Source organism: Diabrotica virgifera, chromosome 8 (genome assembly GCF_917563875.1).
Source record: "Diabrotica virgifera virgifera chromosome 8, PGI_DIABVI_V3a".
NCBI lineage: Eukaryota > Metazoa > Arthropoda > Insecta > Coleoptera > Chrysomelidae > Diabrotica > Diabrotica virgifera.
Window position 1 is genome coordinate 58837155 of NC_065450.1, and position 23352 is coordinate 58860506.

Sequence of the window (23352 nt, forward strand, 5' to 3'; positions counted from 1 at the left end):
AAAAACTTACCCATCTACTATATTTTTAATTCTTCAGAGGTTCTGAAATTAGACAGTGTCTTTTTAATCCTGAGTGCAGTGAGTCTTGCAGTTGCATTATGATACCAACATTCTTTCATTAACTTTGTCATTACATACAATGCCTCACAGCTCTGCCAACGATTAGGGATATTGGGTCTTTGTTTATCCCCGCACACAACCCTAAAATAACATTAAATTTAAGAAAGAAGTAAACAATTAAAAAATACAAAATCGTGCAGTCATACACAGAGTAGTTAACTCTGGATCATATAGAAACAACCTACCAACTTGACATTAATCTGTTCCTTTTCTTTAAGAGCACTAGATGGCGCCTGATATTTATTAAAAAATATCTAGTAACGCCAGTCAACAGGAAATAGTTGCAACTTTCTACTTTAAGGGGATGGGTACAAAGTTTCGGCTCCAATGCTATTTAATTGGGATTATTTTTTTCGAATCCTGAGAAAACTAATAAGTATTTTTGAAAAATTTAAACGCAGAATGAAAGATTACGTTCTTACCGAGGGCCGAAAGTCCCTGAAAACTTCTATAAATTTATTTTAATGTAGTGTGATTTTTCATTTCAAATATCTCAATCAAAAGAAACTTTTTATTTATTCTAAGGGACTTTCTGCCCTCGATAATAATTTAGTCTTTCTATCTGCGTTTGAATTTTTTAAAAATATTTATTAGTTTTTTCAGGATTCGAAAAAAATGGACACCATAATATATTATATGGACACCATAATATAAGGATTAACTATTTAGATGGGAAATAAGCCACAATTAAATTGAAAAAATAATTTTATTAACGTTTCGAAGCCCAAAATCGGGTTTCGTTGTCAAAATACAAAATACTATTAAAATAAACAAAAATGTTGTTGCTAAGTAAAAAAAATTCTTCTAATAATTTATTTAATCTGACTCATTTATATTGGCAATTCAGACGTATATTATACATTTTAAAGTAGAAGACTTTAAAATGATATCGCCAATATTTATGAGTTGCGTTCCTGGGACGACTTTACTAAAAGATAGTTCATTCGATTACATGAAATCAAACAAATTTACTATGGAATCTCTAACGCGAAAATTTTACTGTCATCGTTGCATTTGGTTGTCTTTTTAAAGACAGGTCACATGCTATGATTTTTTTGTGACGGATATTCTTGAGTTGGGCTTGATTTCATGTAATCGAATGAACTATCTTTTAGTAAAGTCGTCCCAGGAACGCAACTCATAAATGTTGGCGATATCATTTTAAAGTCTTCTACTTTAAATGTATTATATACTGTTGTATATTTTTTTTGGGGAAAAATTTAGTAAATAAATTTATATCAGAGACCACGAAATTATAGAATTTCATCGCCCTGTATATGACCAAAAATTGTAATAAGATAATTTCGTGAGTAATCAGTGTTTTCGCGGAAAAGTGAAATCGTTAAGGTGATTTACTTAATGGGTTTTTGAACGGACTGAAACAATGGTGCGGTCAGATTAGACAATTCAGTTTATTTCGCTTTGCAATGGACAATAAGACATTTTATAAAAAATTTGAAGAAGGTTAAGCGGTAAACAAATTTATTGAGTTTAGAATGTAAGGCTTTTTGTTTAGCAACGAAAGTAATTTAATGTCTCCCGGAATTTAACAAATTGGAAAGTTGTATACAGATTAAATTGGTTCTTGAGAAATAATAATATCAGGTAGTGAGTAGTGGGTAGAAAGGATGTTTTTGTGATTGGTGGAACATGATGGATGGAAGGGATGAGAGTGTTAAGTCTGATTTTGACGAGAGAAAAAAATAGGCACTGTGTAATGAATATCTGGAGACCGCAGTCCAGTTTTGAAAAGTGAGAAGTCAGTGTAAAATGGTGAAATTGGCATTTGCGAGCAGAATCAAGTTGAAACGAAATCGTTGACCGGTTTGAGAAATTAATTTTCCTGTGTCCGAGGAAGATTCCTGTTTCTGTCTGGAACGAGTAGCCGATTGGTATCTATTTGCATAAGATATCGAGCAGAGAGAAAACTGAGTCGAGAATTCGAGCGAGTCCTGTTGGTTTGTGTGTGAAGCAGTTTGGACGAGAGGGACCTTTCGCAATACCCTAAGAGCACGTGTGGGAGAATCGAGGACGACGCAATCCGGGAAAAGAAGTAGAGAAGAAACAAAAAGGTTAGTCAAATCATTTGTGAAACGGAGAGAGTTTGTTTATATCCACACCATATTTGCTTAATTTTTGTATTGAACAGTTCTACAACATAATTAGTCATTCCAAATTTTAAAGAAGAAATAAGTAATCAATTCAAAAAGAGAAAAGTAAATTTTATTAAATTTTGTAAGAATAAATAACGAATTATTTAAATATTTTTTTTTGTTAAAACAGAGGAGATATCAGAATTAAAGCTTAATTTAGTAGATGAGAAATAGTTGCAACAAATTTAGATTTTAGCATATTTTTAAATACTATGTTTATGGTATATTGGACAAATAAATAATATTTTTAACATTTATATGACATTGAGTGTGTTTAATTTCCCTGTTTTGTCCTGAATGGAGTAAGCAACTAGAGATACCAGAAGCCACAAACCAAAGGTAATGCATCAAAAATAAAATAGCCCTGAGAATAAAGTTTATTAGAAAATTTATTTTAAGTTGATTTTATTTTACATAAGCAGTAAATAAAATAATTGAGTAATTAATTAAATTAAGAATTTGCTGATAAATCTCATAAAAGAGAAATACAGAGCTTAACAATTCGTCTGAATTGCCAATATAAATGAGTCAAATTAAATAAATTATTAGAACATTTTTTTTTACTTAGCAACAACATTTTTTTTATTTTAGTAGTATTTTGTATTTTGACAACGAAACCTGATTTGGGCTTCGAAACGTTAATAAAATTATTTTTTCAATTTAATTGTAGCTTATTTCCCATCTAAATAGTTAGTCATAAAAATGACACAAGGAAATAGCTTCAGAACAACAATAATATAATGATATTTTCCAAATCGAACATTCGCTATCTTTGTCATACAACGCACTGAGTCGGATAGAATATGATGACAAGACAGTGACAATTTTAAATATTTGACATGGCATCGGGAATATTTTAATGTTGATTATAGTAGGGGAGCAAAGTATGCTAAATGTGCAGTCACTCGAGCGTTATGGGGACCTATTGGGTTGTGAAGAGTAGGTCCTAAAACCAAAAAAAGTTAAGTAAAGTTTTCCATTTTAGTGGAGACTTTCCATTTTTAATTTAATTTTCCATTTTTAACAATCGTTTTTTTTTTAGATTATAGCGCCATCTATCCATAATTCAAAAAAAATGTCTTGAATAAAAGTTACTTATTTTTACGTAAGGAATCCAAATCTGCAATAAAAAATGGGGGCTCCCATTTAAGATTTTAAAGTAACCCCTTAGCCCTCCTCCGTGGGGGGTCGTGTTTGGTACCATTCGATAGATTTTCAAATATATTGAATAAGTGTATTTTTCAGTTTTTCGATCTGATATTCATTTCGCGAAATATCGCGTTATTCGTATTTAAAATTTTACATTTACCCCTCACCCCTCTCCGTGGGAAGTCGTGTTTGGTATCATTGGATAGATTTTTGAAAATTATTGAGCACATATTTTTTAGTTTTTCGATCTGTCATTCATTTCGCGAAATATTTGCTTTTTTCTTGTGAAACTTTGGGACTTTCCTTAGCTCAAATCGTCAGATTTTTGAAATATACACTGTTCTTCATGTACTTAACTTACCTTATCTTAATCTGACGATTTCGAGTTTTTCTAAAGATTTTTTCGGCCCCCCTTAACGAATTCCCCTGCATTAAGAACCAATATATGGTAGAGGTACATTTTCAGGGTACAAGGTTTCTCCCCATGTAATAATCTGACGCGCTCGAGTAACTGCAAAAATTCCCGCTTGGGCTCCCCTACCATAAAGGATTTACCAGAAAAATACCGATAATCAGAATAAGGTAGAACATTTATAGCATAAGTCCATTGATAAACCTTACCTCTTCATTTCATCAATGGTAGGATCAGGAGGTACAGCGTCATGGAAAGGCAACTGATATTCATCGTATATACCTCCCACATTACATCGCCTGGCAATCTCCCAAAATATTAATCCCAAAGCATAAACATCCGCTCTCTTGAAAGAATCAAACTGATCAATATTCATGGATTCGTCCAAAACTTCAGGTGCCATATATCTTTTGGTGCCAACGCGATTGTTAAGGGGGATGTCAACAGTATCGGTGGTCACATCATGTCGCACTGCCAACCCTAGATCACCAATAGCGCAAGTACCGTTAGATTTGACGAGAATGTTCTTGGATTTAAGATCTCTGTGAGCAATAGCCGGTTTTCCTTGGGTTCCCATGATGTCCATGTGTAAGTGAGCGAGGCCAGTGGCGATGGAAAGCGCCATATGGATCATACCACTGCTGTCTAAGGTGTTTCTTCCCAGGAAATCGAATAATGAGCCATGTTCATGGTAGTCTGTTATTAACCATAGTTGCGTCCATGTACCATTGTCTGAAATAAAAACAAATCTTTATCAAATTTTTATTTTAGATTTGTTTTTATTTTCTGAAATAAAAACAAATCTAAAATAAATACTCATAATTAAGTAAATAAGTTAATGAATATAGTTGATTTGAAGTACTAGTAGTGTAGTACTAGTTGAAGCACTTGCGGAGTGCCAACAGAAGTGAATACTTCTTATACAGGGTGATTGATTAGTAGGGTAAAGCTCAATAGCTCCGCTATAGTAATAGAAGGCAATAAAAGTTAATAACAAAAATTTTAGCCACCTTTGAGCTTCACATTACAAAATTTGTCAGAATGTTACAGGGTGTTCGATAACACAGTGGCAGACCTAACTTATGTTTTTTTAAATGGAACACCCTATATTTTATTTTAAATTCGAAATCCTGTTAACTTCTCCATCACAAAAATATAAAGGTTTGTTATGTTATACAGGGTATTTACAAAGTTATAACCAATTTTATATGAAAATTGTAACAAGTTCAACTCCCTGTATAAATAAAAATAAGCAAAACAACAATGGTTTATTAATGCCATATTTTTTAACGTATTGTCAAAATTTTCAAGAATGGTCGATATTGCTAATTTTCTTTATATCAAATACAGGGTGAGTCAAAACGCAAGTATATTATTTTCTCAGTAATTTTAAATGGAACACCCTGTATTTTATATCACTATTGAAAAGTGCCATTACCATACTTTAATTTTTAGATAACATTCCCTATGTCTAAATTTATTAGTTTTCGAGATATTTTCATTTTTCAATGGACCAGTAGCGTGGCCACCCAAATCACCAGAATTTAATAAACTGGACTGATTTTTTTGGGGTTACGTTAATAATGAAGTTTATAAAATACCTCCAACAACAAGGGATGAGATGAAAAATAGAATACAAAGTTTATTTCGATGTGTTAATTTACAAATGCTCCGTAGAGTAAGTAGCTCATTCAATGATCGTTTTTAGGCGTACATATGTAAATGTGTTAGGAGATAATTTTGAACACCTTATGTAATTAAATATTAAAAATATTTTATTAAAAGTAGCTTCTAATTTTTTCAAACATGTTTTTTTGCAAAATGTATTACTGATAAATTATGTTTCGTTCTTTATTTGTTACATTGTTACATTTACATACAAAAGTAGTGTTTAATTTAATTGTCTTCACAAAATATTCTATTTTGTGTTTGTGTGTTTTTTTTTGTAAAATTTATTACTAATTTTCTTTGTTTATTTGTTGCATTTACATAAAAAGATAGTTTTTAATTGTTTCAAAAATGTTGCATGTAGTGGTTGTGTTTTTTTTTTGTACAATGTATTACTAATAAATTATTTTTATTTCTTTATTTGCTACAGTGTTACATTGATTACCGGATTGATAATAATCGGTAATCTTCAATTGTCAATTCAGTCATGGCTTACTTAAAATTTAGATAAATTTAAACACCTAAAATAATTTGCACAAGGAAGAATTTCCTGTAGCTGGCTGTATACCATTAATTACAAGTAAAATTTAATAAAAAATTTTGGTCTTGGTAAAAGGTATATTATTTTAAAAAGCCCTATAGGGCTACAAACATCGAACAAAACGTTTTCGCTCTAAAAAGAGCATCATCAGTGTTGCAAGAACATGGTGAGCCAACCAAAAAATACGAAGGTCAAAGCCTTTCAAAAATGGACTAAAAGTCACATCAAAATGCTAACAGCAAATTCCAAAGGAAGCTCTCACATCTTAGTTGCCTGTCAGCTCTTGTAACATAATGACCTAATTTGTTACCTTTGACCCACTTACAACGTGTGGGAGTCATATGTTATCCTAGGGCCGTATCCTTAGGAATTATATCCATCCTTTGGAATTTGCTATGTAAGCATTTTGATGTGACTTTTAGTCCATTTTTGAAAGGCTTTGACCTTCGTATTTTTTGGTTGGCTCACCATGTTCTTGCAACACTGATGATGCTCTTTTTAGAGCGAAAACGTTTTGTTCGATGTTTGTAGCCCTATAGGGCTTTTTAAAATAATATACCTTTTACCAAGACCAAAATTTTTTATTAAATTTTACTTAAAATAATTTGCTCTGAAAAATGAAAATATCTCGAAAACTAATAAATTTAGACATAGAAAATGTTACATAAAAATTAAAGTAAGTTAATGTTACTTTTCAATAAGGATATAAAATACAGGGTGTTCCATTTAACATTACTGAGAAAATAATGAACTTGCGTTTTGACTTTCACTGTATTTGATATAAAGAAAATTAGCAATATCAATAATTCTTAAAAATTTTGACAATAATTAAAAAAATATGGCACTAATAAACCATTGCTGTTGTGCTTATTTTTATTTATACAGGGAGTTGAACTTATATGATTTTCATACAAAATTGGTTATAACTTCGTAAATACCCTGCATAACATAACAAATCTTTATATTTTTGTGATGGAGAAGTTAGCAGGATTTCGAATATAAAATAAAATATAGGGTGTTCCGTTTAAAAAAACATAAGTTAGGTCTGCCACTGTGTTATCGAACACCCTGTAACATTCTAACTAATTTTGTAATGTGAAGCTCGAAGGTGGCTAAAATTTTTGTTATTAACTTTTATTGCTATCTATTACTATAGCGGAGCTATTGAGCTTTACCCTACTAATCAATCACCCTGTAGATTCGAATATATTCGATTCGATTAATTTATTTAATTTTATTCAATTTTACTTAATTTTATTTATTTTTATTTAATTTGATTTATTTTATTATTTATATTATTTTATTTTATAAAATTTTATTTCATTTTATTTAATTTTATCTAATTTTATTTATTTTTATTTTATTTTATTTAATCAACATCTATAGGGTTGAAACCACCCCAAACCCAGTCAATAACAGAAAATTCTGAATCTATATATTATAATTTTATCATAGAAAAATACTTACCCTTATTATCAGCAGCAATAAAACCTAAAATATTATCATGTCGCAACATGACAGTCTGGTAAATTTCGGCCTCTCGAAACCATGACCTCTCTTCTCTCGAGCTAAAAATCTTCACTGCGACGTTCTCCCCTCTCCATCTCCCTTTCCAAACTTCACCAAATCTTCCTTGACCGATAATTTCCACAAGTTGTATCTGACGGGCAATACTTCGTTGAACCAATAGCGGGAGACCTGAAAAAACATTAGAAATGATAGTCAGATTGCACTAACTTACACCTTTTTAGACTGCTTAGGTGTCAAAGGACCAAAAGCATAATATGAGAGTAACCAACATATAGACGGAGAGCTAGAGCCGAAAAATCGTCGTCATAAGTAATATGGAGTTTTGCATGTGAAATATGTCTATTGTATATTGATAATTATTGTGACCCCTTTCAGGCCGACACTTCAGTGGATACAGGAAGTAGAAATAAGGGATGAAAGGAGAAAGTTAGTGTAGTCTTTAAAGCTTTTCACCTCCGTTTTTGTTAAACCTCCATCGATTTGCATGAAAATTGGTGACTAGTTAGAGCATACCCCAAGAAAAAAAATGATTTGGTGCCAACTTGCACTTTTACCCTGGGGGTGGATACCACCCCTTCTCGTGGGTGAAAACTATTTTATTAAAAATAACCCCACAAATCGATAGAGGGACAATTTGTAAGTAAAATTTGTTATATCATGTTATTAAAATAAATCAATACCACTCAATACTTTTTGAGTTATTAAAGATCAAAGATTTGTCTGTTTAAGAGCACACGCGTGAAGTTACGGATGATAAAAAGAACATATTAATTAATTGTATGTTAGTAAAATATTATTTTTATATTATTTCGATATTTAATTGAATTTTTTCTGAGACATATTCGAATACACTTTTGCTAAATTTATAATATCGAAATAATTTTGGTAAAATTGTGGATTATTTCCCATTAAAAGTAATTTATTATAAAAATAATATTTTAGTAACATACAATTAATTAATATGTTCTTTTTATCATCCGTAACTTCACGCATGTGCTCTTAAACAGAGAAATCTTTGATCTTTAATAACTCAAAAAGTATTGATTTATTTTAATAACATGACATAACAAATTTTACTTAAAATTTGTCCATCTATCGATTTGTGGGGTTATTTTTAATAAAATAGTATTCACCCACGAGAAGGGGTGGTATCCACCCCCAGGGTAAAAGGGCAAGTTGGCACCAAATCATTTTTATTTCTTGGGGTATGCTCTATCTAGTCACCAATTTTCATACAAATCGATGGAGGTTTAACAAAATAGGAGGGGAAAAGCTTTAAAGACTACACTAACTTTCCCCTTTCATCCCTTATTGCTACTTCCTGTATCCACTGAGGTGTCAGCCTGAAAAGGGTCACCATTATCAATATACAATAGATACCTCCCAATTAATTTCTGTAACTTTCTCGTAAAGGACCACTTACGTGACGTCACACGTCGGCGTCTACTGAACATACTTGTCGAATCGTTCCGTGACATTTAATTCATGTTCTGTGGTCGTTTGAGGTTCTCCTCTTTGAAGCAGAGAGGAATGACCGACTTGACTAGTGGCTTTGAGGTTGATAGTTGGTAACATAAAATGGCGGATGATTCACATGTAAATTATTTTATTTAACATCCAGTTTTTAAAGTAAAGTGAAAGGTTACAAAGTTGCCACAAATGGTTTTCTGCAGTAGGGAGACATGTGGGTAACACAACTCCACTTGCAATCGGGATAAAAATCACCGCCATTTTGGAGAAACCACAATGTGAAGTCGTAGCCCCTTTGAGCACCTAGGGAAACCATTACAGCCACAGTCAAGTCACTCTGGGAGTATGTCATTTGGGAAACACTTGGGGCGTTCCTGCTCCTGATTTTCGTTCTACACCTGGACATATAGGAGGTACCGTTTCGTACCACCCAGGTGCTCATTTTGGGTTGCAGTAGCGGACTTTTTAGGAGTCATTTGGATTTGTTTGGAAACATTTAAGTTTGTGTGGATTTGAGTAACTATAGTGTTTTATATTTCAGACTCTTGGTTTAATGCATTATGTTATTAATTTTTTTCAGATTTAGTTTACCTTTTTTTTATATGACATATTTGTATATTAATATTTGGTTCCCAAACTATTGTATCTATGGTAAGTTACTTGTGTGCACCAGGTAATCAGGCCTAGAAAATTAGGGTTATATACTTTATTATTGGTTTGATATTTTATTTTGTAATATTACTTGCTTGTTTCCCAAATATTTATTTGTTTATTCGCTTTATTCCATTTGTTCGGTTAATTTAGGTCATCGTTTCGGTATTTATCTTAGCTTCATTTCTATAACTTTTATTAATTAATTTTGCTTAATTCATCATTGTATTTTCTCTTCGTCAGGCTTGTGCCTATTTATTTATATATTTTCAATATTTATCAGTTTTAATTTAGTTGTACGTAGCAAGCGTACTATAACCATTTGGTATGTAAGAGGTATGTAATTTTGTAACAGGTAACATTATTGTTTTTATCTTAGATATAACTTTTGTATAACTTTGGTCATGTTAGAGTCACAGTATATGCTTTGTCTAACTCAGAGATTGTTAAAAATCTGGTAGTTAATTTTAATAAATATTTACTTATTTTGTATAGCATTTATTCTTATTTCCTTTATATTTTCATTTACTTATATATTTAATATTTGACAGCAGTGTAAGATACCTGGGAGAGTGATCGAAGATCATTTTCTTGGCGCCCATGATTTGTTAGTGTTATTTGATTTTTTTTCTTCTTTAGCAGTTATTCATCTTTATACATTTTCAGAACATTATTCTTATCTTAGTATATACCTTTTCTAGTCATCATTATCTACTTTGAGCTACTGTTCTTCGACAGGCATGCAAACGAGCCGTATCCATCCTTGAGTGTCAAGTTGTTCTCTTGCATCTCTTGCTAGCCAACTCTATTCAGTTTGCCTCTGTCTTTTCATACTTCTACTTCTATTCCTTTGAATGCCCCTTACTCATTTCATCTTATCATTTCCTTTTCCTTACTTCTGTTGGAGTATATCTTCCACTTTACTTTAACTCCAACAGAAGTTTTTCCCTTTTGTTTCACTATACCCATGATGTGAAAAGGCAATTACTTATTTTTTAGAACTATATCGCATAAAAATAAAACGGGGGTTAGACAAGGAGATCCAATGTCACCTAAAATCTTTAATACAGTGCTAGAACATGCTTTTAAGAATTTGGATTGACTGACAAAGGGATGAAAATAAATGGAGAACATCTAGAATCTAGACAATTTACGTTTCGCCGATGATATAGTCTGAGCATCTAGGAATGGCAGGAGAGATGGTACTACGGATTCGTTGAGGCTGCAGAAAAGTAGGTGTAATTATAAAAATCTGGAAAACAAAAATCCCAACCAGAACATCAGTATGGGTGGGCAAGTAATACAACTCGCAGATATATAAATACCTAGGACATGAAATTATGAATGGCAGGGATAATTAGATCCATGAACTGAAGAGAAGAATCTGTCTTGGGTGAGCAGCATATGGAAAACCGAGAAAAACTTTTAAAGGTGAGCTGCCCACTTGCTTAAAGAGAAAAGTATTTGATCAGTGCGTTCTCCCAGCGTTACACATACCTTAACAAAAACGGCTACCAAACTGAGAAGAATGGAACGATCTATGTTAGGAATAACTAGATGTTGCGAGACCAAATAAAAACCGAAGATATCAGAAGAAGGATCAAGATGGTTGACGTGATAGCCAGACTAAAATGGAGATGGACAGGACACATAGCTAAAATGACCGATGGGCGATGGACAAAGAAGGTATTGGAATTGAGACCAAGGGAAGACAAGAGAAATATCGGTCGACCACCTACACGATGGACTGAGGATTTAAGGAGGCTAAATAAAAACTGGATGAGGCTGGGTGACGTTGAGGTTGTTCTCAAAATAATTCATTAAAGGACGTATAGAAAAATTGAGGACAGAATCTCAAGTACTCAATTGTGGCCTTGGAACGCGTGACGCACTACTTGCAACCCAAGTTTTAATCCAACGAGCATCATCATCATCATCATCCTCCAGCCCTTTGCGTCGACTGCTGGACGTAGGCCTCCCTCATTTTTGTCCATTGTGCTCTATTTTGAGCACTTTGCATCCAATTTCTAGACATTTTCTTGAGATCGTCAGTCCAACGAGTAGGTGGTCTTTCTCTACTTCTTTTGTCTAATCTCGGACGATTATCTCAATCCAACGATGCAGAGATGTAAATCATGACGTTTTCATGTGCGCGATTGATTTTGAAAAGGCTTTTGATAAGGCTATATTCTCAAGACTTCCGGTCTGAACGGTAATTTGTATTGGGGACAGGCTGCATGTGTTAGGTTTGGGAATCAGAGCTCTGAAGAAGTAAAAAATCAAGCGTGGAGTTCGACAAGGCTGTATATTGTCACCACTGTTGTTTACTCTTTACGCTGAAACAATCTTAAATGAAGTGTCGGAAAACGCAAAAGATGGCATAATCATTAATGGCGTGATTATGAACAATATCAGATACGCAGATGACACCTTGTTAGTGAGAGGATCAATTGATCATCTTCAAGCGTTACTTAACCCAATGATAGCGATCTGTGCGATATATGGGCTCGAACGTAACGCAAGAAAAACAAAGTTTATGGTTCTTAGTAAACAGGAACCGTAAGTAATAATAACTATAACGTAACAATTATTGGTAATAGCTTAATTGAACGCGTAAGTTATGTTGTATATCTGGGTACTCATATTAATGAAAGCTAGAACCCTAGTACAGAAATAAAAAGTAAAATTGTCAAAGCAAGAACAAGTTTTATGAAATTTAAGAAAATCCTTTGCAGTCATGATCTCAATTTGGAACTTCGCATAAGAATGGTTCGATGTTATATATTTCCAAGTTCTTCTTTATGGGGTTGAAGCATGGACCCTGACAGAATCGCCTTTTAAGAACCTAGAAGCATTTGCGATGTGGGTCTACCGGCGTCTTCTGAAGATCAGTTGGTAGAAATGGTCACAAGCGAAAGGGTTTTGCAACGTTTGAGTAAAAGTTGTGAAGTAGTGAACACGGTTAAAAGGCGTAAATTGGAATGCTTTGGTCATATAGAAATGCGCCATCCAGAATAATATGACATACTTCACCTTGTCATGAGGTAAAATACTGAGAAAGAAAGTGTGGGTTGCCGTACAACTTCTTGGATTAAAAACCTATGCCAATGGTTTGGGAAAACTAGCATTGAACTATTTCGTGCGGCTGTAAATAAGACAATGATTGTTAAAATGCTGGGCAACATGAGAGCCAACGATCGACAAGCGGTCTCGGCAACTTAAGAAGAAGAAGATGATGATGATGAGGTATAACAACTTACCAGATCCACTTCCACTGGTTGTCATTTCGATCATATGCTTCAAACTAACGCCTTTGTTCAGAATGGGGTGGTCCGGAGCTTCGATGATGTCATCAACGTGCCTTAGATGGTGATGCATACCTCTTCGTTGATGAGAAGTATGGAAAAAGTATGCAGTACCGATAACGATGCATATTATCAGAGTAGGGATGACTATCGCGGCAGCAATTTCCAAAGATGTGAATGCAGTGGTCGCAGTATCTGTTACTGTAATATATTCTTCCAATTATTATACATGAAGTGATATTAAATTTACATAGTGTTGAACGAATCTGGAAACATTTTGAGTAATATTAAATGAAATCCACAAGGAAATAATTTCCTGTAATCGGTTGTATACCATAAATTACAAAAACTTATTAAAAAATCCTTTATAAAAGGTATATTTATTAAAAAGATCTTTTCGGGCTACATCACACAACGTTTTCGGAATGACAATTTCATCGTAAATGTTGGCCCTGATTGCTGGAACAGGCAAGCTGGATTGCTGTCCCTGAGGGAAACCTCTCTAAATGGACTCATATCCCGACTGTGTGGGAAACCCACATAGTTAAGAGTACTGCGTTGCCATCATGTAAAATCAAGTAAAACTTCAAACATTAGATAATATTACCTACAACAATGCGTAACATTATAACAACTTTACACCATTTAAAGGGCTTTCACCCAGATATCTTTAGTGGTTCAACCATGTTTACCCTGTAAGCAGCACTGATGATGGGATTGTCATTCCCAAAACGTTCTGTTATGTAGCCCGAAAGGGTCCTTTTAATAAATTTACCTTTCAAAAATAATTTATTAATATTTTTTTTAATATTAAATCATTTTGACGCCAAATCTTCGAAACTGTCAACAAAATCATTAAACAATCTATACACTAATTGTATATTTCATAAAGCTCAGCAAATTAGACATTATTGGACAATTAACTTTAAGGAGCTACTTAAATATATTAATATAATTACTTCATTGTTAACTACCAGTTCTTAATTGAATTATTTTTTATTTGTTCATTTACTAATAAACTGAGAGTTATTAAATTAAAATAATACTAGACTATTAATAATTTAAATATTGTATTTATATGTGATTAGCCACAGTTGATTGTACTGACAATATACATTTTTATGTAAAAAAGTTTTGACGTTCCGATTTTCACCCCGGAAATCGTTTTCAAAAGATTAGTAAGAAAATTGTGTTTGAAGAGAATATAATCGCCAAGTTGTTGAGGAAGTTATGTATTATCAAGATTCGAGTGTGACATACTTGGCCGTGGTGTACTTCAGCCATGCTTTGACAGAAAAGATCTGAGGGTGGATGTTTTATGCCCTATGGTACATCAAATTCTGATTGTTACTAACATCCACCCTTAGATCTTTTCGGTCAAAACATGGCATTCACTACAACACCATGCTCAAGTATGTCAAACTCAATTTCGATAATACATAACCTCCTTCTTCTTCTTCTTATAGTGCCTATCCGTTTCTGATGTTGGCGACCATCATGGCAATCTGTACTTTACACACTGCTGCTCCATAAAGATTTGTGGTTGTTGTGTTTTACCAAGTACGTAGATTCTTCGCCTTCCTGGTCCTCGTTTTCCTTCCACTTTTCCTTGTAAGATTAGTTGCAGCAGTCAGTATCTTTCGCTGTTTCTCATTATGTAGCCAAGGTATTCGATTTTGGCTGCTTTTATTGTGGTTAACAGCTCTTTTTCTTTTTGCATTCTCAGCAAGACACCCTGATTAGTAACGTGGTCTGTATAAGATACCTTCAGGATTCAACGATAAAGCCACATTTCGAAAGCCTCAATTTTCTTGCAGGTGGCGTCTGTGAGAGTCCACGACTCAACTCCTTACAACAGTATAGAAAAGATATAACAGCGTAGTAACCTGACTTTTATGGGTATTGATAAATCATGACATTTGAATTAGCCATTTTTTGAAATGCAGATCTTGATTTCTCTATCCAACATTTAATATCTATGGAATGGTCCCAATCCTCATTGACGTTTGTACCAAGGTAGGTGTATGTTTTTACTCTTTCTATTTGTTGACCGTTCACACTGATTCGTCCAAATTGCTGTTTGTTCTTAGAGATAATCATACATTTTGTTTTCTTAGTGTTTAGTGCAAGTCCGTATCTTTGGCTGACTTCTGTGATTCTGTTCATTAACTCCTGGAGCGCTTCAGAACTGTCAGCGAATACGACCGTGTCGTCTGCGTATCTTATGTTATTGATACATTCTCCGTTAATTCTAAGTCCGGCTTCAACATCATCCACTGCCTCTTGAAAGATTTGCTCAGAGTAGATGTTAAACAGCAGTGGTGATAGTATACATCCCTTATGGACTCCACCTTTGATTTTGATATCGTCGGATTCTCCTGCCTCTGTCCGGATAGATGATGTTTGATTCCAGTATAGATTACTGATAATTCTTAAATCACAGGTGTTTATTCCAATAGTGTTTAGTATCTCCATCAGCTTGTCGTGCTTTACTGTATCGGACGCTTTATGGTAATCAATGAAGCATGCATAAATATCGCAATTTTCATAACCTCCTACTTAGGTCATTTTTAAACAGTTATGGGTTGACCTAAAAATTAGTTACCCCCCACCCTTATTTTGATTTAAGTTAACAGCGGCTCTACTATATTAAAATTCAGGTTTAAATACTATTTTTTTATTGTTAATTTCTGCAGTATATGCCTGGACTACAAAAACATATATCATTTATTATTATTCTTATTTGCAATGGTTTCGGAACGTGCGTAAAAATTCTTCTTCTTTCCGAAAAAGAGTACTATAAGAGCTCTATAGAGCCCATAATATCCACGACTTGTTGTATTCTGTAACTTTCTCTATTAAGGATTTTATTACTTGTAAGTGGCCATTCGTTCCAAAGCCACTTCTTAATCCCGTTTGCTCTAGTGGTTGGTTAAAATCTAGCTTAGGTCCTAGTCTGTTGTCTCATCTATAATGAGATAACAAGCTGAGAGGCCTGTAGTTTCTAATCTCTGTTACGTCTCCTTTTTACAACGCCATCAGAACCAACATCCGGAGCATCTGGTACCCAGGGTCACTGATAAGGCACGTCATCTGGAGGTTCGAGGGTTATCGGGACTCAATTGCACGAATACGCCTTCAGAACCGACCCCCGGAGCACCTGGTGCCCAGTGTATCTGCTAAGGCACGTCATCTTCTGGAGTTTCGAGAGTTTTCGGCATGCAATTGATGCAAACAGATTTCTCAGCGGTTTTTGGGGTTGCTGAAAATAAATATGCCATCAGTATAACACCCGGAGCACCTGGTGTCTAAGGTCACATCATCTTGTGTCTAGGGACACGTGATTTCGGCACTAAATTGATGCAAACATATTACACCGGGGTTTTTGGGGTTGCTGAATACTAATACGAAATCAGAACTGATCTCCGGACCACCTGGTCCCACGGTCACTGCTAAGGCATGTTATCTTTTGGAGTTTGAAGGGTTTTTGGGCACCAGGTGCACCGGGCATCGGTGCTGATCGGCGTATTCGTATCTGAACATTGCCAAGCTTATTTTAACATGTTTATGCACTGTTGGATGCATTTTATGCATTTTAAAATGCAATCATGCATTTCCACCCATTTTTCTATGGTAGACTTTATTCGTGACATCATCTTGAACACAATTCAAAAAGTTGCAAGTCTCTATAGTAGGTGCTGTATTTAAAAATCGATTTATTTTGTGCTAAATGCCCTGGTCTATTAGCTCTGCAATATTCGTTATGTGCTTATCTTCCATTTTTCCTATGAGTTTTTCATTTTTCCTTCTTCCACTTCCTCGTATTATTATTGAAAATTGATACTCTAATTGAGGAATTCTGTTTGTATACAGAAATTTTAAAATCAAGTTAGTTTTTTTACGATGCATTAAAGTTTTTTTTTAATGGAAAATTTTCTACAAAAAGTTTACCATAATACTCGTACCCTGACCATGAATTACACAATATTCAAGTGTTCAGGTTTTTTGCCCAGCTGAGCATTTCAATGATTCATAAAATCAGTGCATTACAATGTCATTATTAAAAACGAGTATTTTTAATTTGACTACTATCTTTATTTTTGGATAACATTGAATATGATAAATATTTTAAAATTTTTAATATACTTAAAGAAATTTTGGTAGTTAATCGGTATTATTTTGATAAGAATAATTGATAAGAACTGCTAAAAAGTATTCAGATTCGTTCAACTTTCTATTGTGTTTGTAGATTATTGTTATAGTCCAGGGAAGAAAGATTTTTCTCAAGACTGAATAACCAGGTATCTGACAACGTTTTTGGTTATTGTAGCCCGATAGAAAGAAAATCTACCTATTTCCTGCCAAGAGTTCGAAGCCGTGTTTTAATTATTAACTGCTTACTGCAAAAAACACAATTTTTTCGATTTTTTGCACCCCATTAAAAAACTAAATAGGTAATTGACATAAAATAGGAAGCGTTGTCAAGAAAGTTTTGTATTGCCTTTTAAATGGATTACTTTTCTGTTGGTATTGTAAATTTATATTATAAATAAGTCAACCATCTATACGAAATTTACAATCAAGATGCAGCAGAAATAAACAAACCAAGATACGCTAAATGCTACTAGAAGCACTCCCGAATCATAATTTACAATGTATGTATAGTCCGTCCGCTATAACTTTACCCATGCGGTACGATTCATTTTCAATCAAATTAAGTCAAAACATAAATTGAAACGAACGTCGATGTGTATATACATTTTGTATACTGTATACTATATACTACACACATCGGCGTACGTTTCACTTTCTGTTTTGACTTAATTTGATTGAAAATGAATCGTACCGCATGGGAAAAGTTATAGCTGACGGACTATACATTGTAAATCCCAAATCATAATTTCCAAAGTTTATACATTGTAAATTATGGTTTGGGAGTGCTCCTAGTAGCATTTAACGTGCTTTGGTTTGTTTATTTCTACTGCATCTTGATTGTAAATTTAGATTAGTTGTGTTAAACATATTCAATATCAGCAATATGTTTTTATAGTTTAACCTTAACCTAATACAGTGTAATCGCGGTCGTGTTTAGTTTACACCAATAATTGTGACTACCTGTTACTATACATAAAAGAACGGCGATCCCGATCACTGTTTAAAATCACCGTTATCTAAAAATCACGCTCAATCATCACGGTGTGATTTAAACATCAACAACTTCACCATCACTATTATACTATCAATATATATTAAAAAAGATAAAAAAATATTTATTATGGTGGAAAATCCTAATGCAAAATTATTAACATTTTTGAACGCTTGAATTTTTAGTTCCCCCTTAACATGGACCAACTAATTTTCATTTCAGCCTCATTTTTAGCAGTCACAGACATTGCTAGATGTCTAAGGTTTAATACTATCCTTACTTTTTACATAATAATAGTTCTAGAATAACTTTGTTGTATGTTTAAATTCGTGTAAAATTGTCAGATTTTTAAATATTGAAAAATATGCACATGATATGCGTAGAATTACCGTATCTTCATTATTTTTTGACTAACGTTATTGCAAAAAAAAAGTCTCTGGGATAAACAAATGGAATAACTTTTAAACTACTCAATGGATTGTTCTCAAATTTTAAGGGGTTTGTTAAGTACACCAATACCCAAGTTTGGGTGAAATTCCAAAGTTCTAGGTTAATTTTAATAAAAGTTATCAACAAGTAACGATTTTGTCTTATTTTTCAGTTTGCGAAGCAGCAAATTGATTTTTTAACTTTCAGAAATTGCCACTTTGAAGCTCTTTTAATGTTCTAAAAAATCAAATTTTGTAATTGTATGTCAAATATTTAGCTTTTTAATGGGATGAACAAAATCGAAAAAATCGCGTGTTTTACACAAAATTGGTAATAATTAAAAAAAACGGCTCTGAACTTTTGACAGGAAAAAGGTTTCTTTCTATGGGTTTACAATAACTAAAAAAGTTTTTAGGTACCTGGATTTTCAAAGTCCCTAAGATGCTTTTTTGCTTATTTCCCTGGAGTATTATTGGTATTATATTAACATGCTTATAAAGATATAAGCACTTTGTTATTAATAGCAGATAAATAAATTTATCGAAATTCACAACTATTTTTTAATGTTAATTCTTGTATTCCATCATATAAATAGCAGGAAAAATTGTGTCACGGTATTTCTAATTTGTGGAAATTGAATACATTATCGACATCAAATACGGAGAACTTTATCGATACCAAAATTCGAAAAACAAAAAATATTGCGTTTGTTTTTATTAAACTATTTACAATAATGTTTGCTACATGGACAGGAAATCGTGGCTGTTATTCTGAGAATTTAACTAATATTCCAGTGTAGAAAAAGAAATAGGTGGAAAAATATACAGGGTGTAACAGAAAGGCAGGTCATAAATTAAATGACACATTCTGGGACCAAAAATAGTTCGACTGGACCTATTATAACTTACCTTAGTACCAATGTGCACATAAACAAAGATACAGCCCTTTGAAGTTACAAAATAAACATCGATTTTTTCCAAGTACGTATTTCGAAAACTTTTGAGAGATTTTTTTTTTGAAAATGCACATGTAGCATTCTTATGGCAGGAACATATTAAAAAATAATAATAGTGAAATTTGTGTACCTCATAAAAATTGTATAGGGGTTTTGTTCCCTTAAACTCCTCCAAACTTTTGTGTACGTTCCAATTAAATTATTATTGTTGACTCATTAGTTATACACAATGTTTCTAAAACTTTCTTGCCTCTTAGTATTTTTCGATAAGCCAGTTTTATCCAGATGCAGCTTCTTTTTTAATGTTTCAAAATATACCTAATAATTTAGGAAAAATATGTGGTGGATTTACAAATGTTCAAAATATCTCGATAAAAACTGGCTTATTGAAAAAGTAACTATGAGGCAAAAAAGTTTTAAAAACATTGTGTTTAACTAATGGTATCACAATAATTACTTAATTGGAACGTACTTTAAGTTTAAGGGTACAAAACCCCCATAAATTTTTTATGGGGTGCACAAATGTCACTGTTATTTTTATTTAAAAGAGTTTCCTACCATAAGAATGCTATATAATATGTCCATTTTTAATCAAAAATCTCTAATAGTTTTTAATATATGGGAAAGAATCAATTTTTATTTTGTAATTTCAAAGGGCTGTCACTTTTTTATTATATGTGCACATTTTTGTACTAAAGTAAGGAACATAGGTTCAACCGAACTATTTTTGGTCCCAGAATATGTGATTTAATTTTTGACCTGCTTTTTTGTTACACCCTGTATACCATCTGCTGATTTGTTTATACATTATCATGATGGAATAAAAGCTATTGGGTTTTCCGTAACTAAAACATTGAACACAGAAAAAAAATTCGATAAATATATTATTAACTGCAATATAAAATGATTAATTTTAAATAATACAGAAAATGTTAGTATAAAAACAAACTACAAGCAAAAGCGAATGTACAAATAAAGCAAAAGTTGTTGGTTGACTAATAGCAAGCAAAAAGGTTTTCTCCTTAGAACTTGATGCACACTGGCGTCTTTTCAAGTCGCGTGCACGCTGGGAGCAAGCTGCGTGCGATCGATGGCGGTTCAACATTACATGTGTTGTAATTTTAGGCATTGCACACTTGAACGGAGCCGCGGCACCGGCGAGCAAGCTACTAGCAAGTGACTTGCAAGCGGTGTGGGCCGAGAGGACGCCAGTGCACGCGGCTTGCACAAGTCGGGCGGCTTGGCAGTCTGTGCCAGGCAATCAAGCAGAGCTGTTTATTTCTGGCGTGTATTGACGCACTGGGAAACCGCACAAATGTGTATTGACGGGAAATAAACAAGCCCAGCGCCGCAGCTATCACGCTACTTGCAAAGACGAAGTGCGCATTGAGCCTAAGAGATGAAAAATAATTATAAGCAGCTTGTATGAGTTAATAAGCATGCAAAGTGTGAAATATACGACAAAATACAACCTTAAACGAATATACATGTCATTTTGCAAATGTCCGAATTTGAATGATCCCTGAAAAATATGAATTTGTCAAAACTCGATCTGCAGACAAAACACAAAACTGATCCATATCAAACTAACTATTAATACAAGGTTATCACCAAGTTTGAAATTGCCATATTCTTGGGAATGTTTTATGGTGATTTGAAGTAAATTATCTTGTCTATTAAGGTATTCTAAATGGCCGAAGTGGACTGGCCAACAAGCTGAGTTGCAGCTAAGTTAGACCAGTGAAGAAAAAAAAAACAGCTCAAAAAATCTTAAAAAGGTTTTTGAAGATTCTAAAAGGTATACGAGTATATGATATTATTATACAGTGATGAGCGTGATAATAACCGGCATAATAGCGCAAAAGATGGAAAAAGTATTAAGTTGTGAGATAAAAAGAAATGAAACTAGTCGAGATGGAAAATTTAGCGATATTAACCTATACATTTACATTATATTGATTGTTTCCCACCTTTACCCGTATCAGATGAGTATGTTAACTAAAACTGTCACTGTGACAATGGTAGTTGCCAAACTCGCCCGATGGGTCTAAAGGTGGGAGACAATCAATATAATGTACATTTTTAGGTTAATATCGCTAAATTTCCCAGCTCGACTAGTTTCATTTCTTTTTATCTCACAACTTAATGCGTTTTCCATCTTTTGTGCTATTTTGCCGGTTATTAGCGCGCTCATCACTGTATATTTATATAAATAACATACATTAATCAAGACAATGTAAATATTTTTTCCAAAATAATAGTAGAATTGAATAATATGGATCCCGCGTACCAAAAAAAAGTTTATTAATAGCAAAGCTGAAAATTTGTCAATGGCTTAACGGTGTCTAGTCGGACAAACTTTGATATATGGGAACATTGGAAGAGAGGAAGTTTTAATTGTGGAACGTGATTTTAATTGTGGAACGTGTCATCCTGACAAGTTTATGATTGTGAAAACTAGCAGGTTGTTTTTAAGTTTATTCAATAGCCAACTTTATTATCTATGAAAAAATGTTTGTCCGAAAAATATGTTGGGCATTACAATAAGTCCGGCACGTAGAACATGTCAAATGACAGGAATTATGTTGGAGGTACATATCAGTCTGATTTTTGCATGAGAGATTAATGAAAGGGTAACAAATCAATTGAAAGTTCTGTCCAACAAAATACATGGAACGTTTTCGTAGTCTGACGTTCCAAATTTTTAACCTGTTCCACAATTAAAACTTCCCCTGTTCCAGTGTTCCCGTACATCAAAGTTTGTCCGACTAGACAACGTTAAGCTATTAACAAATTTTCAGCTTGCTATTAATAAACTTTTTTTTGGTACGCGGGATCCAGGCCCATATTTTTTTTAGACAAACTTGTTGATTAACTAACTGACCAACTAATTGATTTTCCAGCATCTGCTTATCACAGAGATATTGCAATTTTTTTCAACACGCTCCAATTTGTAGCCATATATAGTAATAATCATTAATTTTTCTTGTGAAGTACAAAAAGATTGGTTTCAAAATTTATTTGAAAACCATTTATTTAGAGAGGACAATAAGTTAAATAATAAGCGGTTTCATATTTGAGGCTATCAGAGCAACAGTGGCCTAACCCACAACCCAAAATTTTACCAAAACGCGTTTATTACATTAAAGTTATCCCTTATTATATAAGTATTTTCAGATGCAGAATGGCTCAAGCATTGGGTGCTAAATTAAAAAACTTTTTGAGATCTACAACTTATAGGCCATTGATTATGTACTATAGAAAGGAACTACAACGTTAACGGGGTTTTATTATTTCATATGGTCAATGAATCTCTATATATGAAAAAACCGCGGAGTGCTACCATTTAAAGGGGTGCGTTTTTGAGAAATGAGTGAATTAGTCCCTGGGCACACGTTACATTAGGGTGAGTTCTATGAACTTTTGGTACAAACAAGTCTACATAAAAATTGTTCCTGGTCAAATTTCCTATCTAAATATAACTTTTTAAAGTCAAAGATACTTTTTTTACAAAAATATATTCAAAAGAAAAAGCACAAAGAAACCCAAAAGAAAGAAATTTTGTTTTTTGTCCCATAACTTTTGTCCACGAGGATATAGGTATAGACATTGCTTCACAGAAAAAAAACTTACATATTTTCTCTTTAAAATGATGTTTGGTAGAGGTCATTAGGATTTACAGTTTTCAAAATATGATTTTTCAAAGTTTGCCACTCACAGCAATTTTGGGCAATTCTCCTTGTTATTTCGCAAATATTGTTCTGTAACTTTTTTCTACGCAACTTTAGGCATATGCAATGGTACATGTAAGAGGAATATAAAT

General features: G+C 33.2%; 2 protein-coding genes across 3 annotated transcripts in view; one reads left to right on the forward strand and one right to left on the reverse strand.

Moving 5' to 3' along the window:
• Positions 1-23352, forward strand: part of LOC126889292 (uncharacterized) — a 119895-nt gene that overhangs the window by 7721 nt on the left and 88822 nt on the right. The gene's annotated exons all lie outside the window — the stretch shown is intronic.
• Positions 1-23352, reverse strand: part of LOC126889291 (TGF-beta receptor type-1) — a 144420-nt gene that overhangs the window by 5674 nt on the left and 115394 nt on the right. For both annotated transcript variants that reach the window (XM_050657418.1, XM_050657417.1), the window contains exons 4-7: positions 12955-13200; positions 7511-7741; positions 4044-4566; positions 11-201 (exon numbers count right to left, since the gene is read on the reverse strand). In XM_050657418.1, coding sequence (XP_050513375.1) covers positions 18-201; positions 4044-4566; positions 7511-7741; positions 12955-13200 — 1184 coding nt within the window. In that variant the 3' untranslated portion in view covers positions 11-17. The remainder of the gene's footprint in view (positions 1-10; positions 202-4043; positions 4567-7510; positions 7742-12954; positions 13201-23352) is intronic.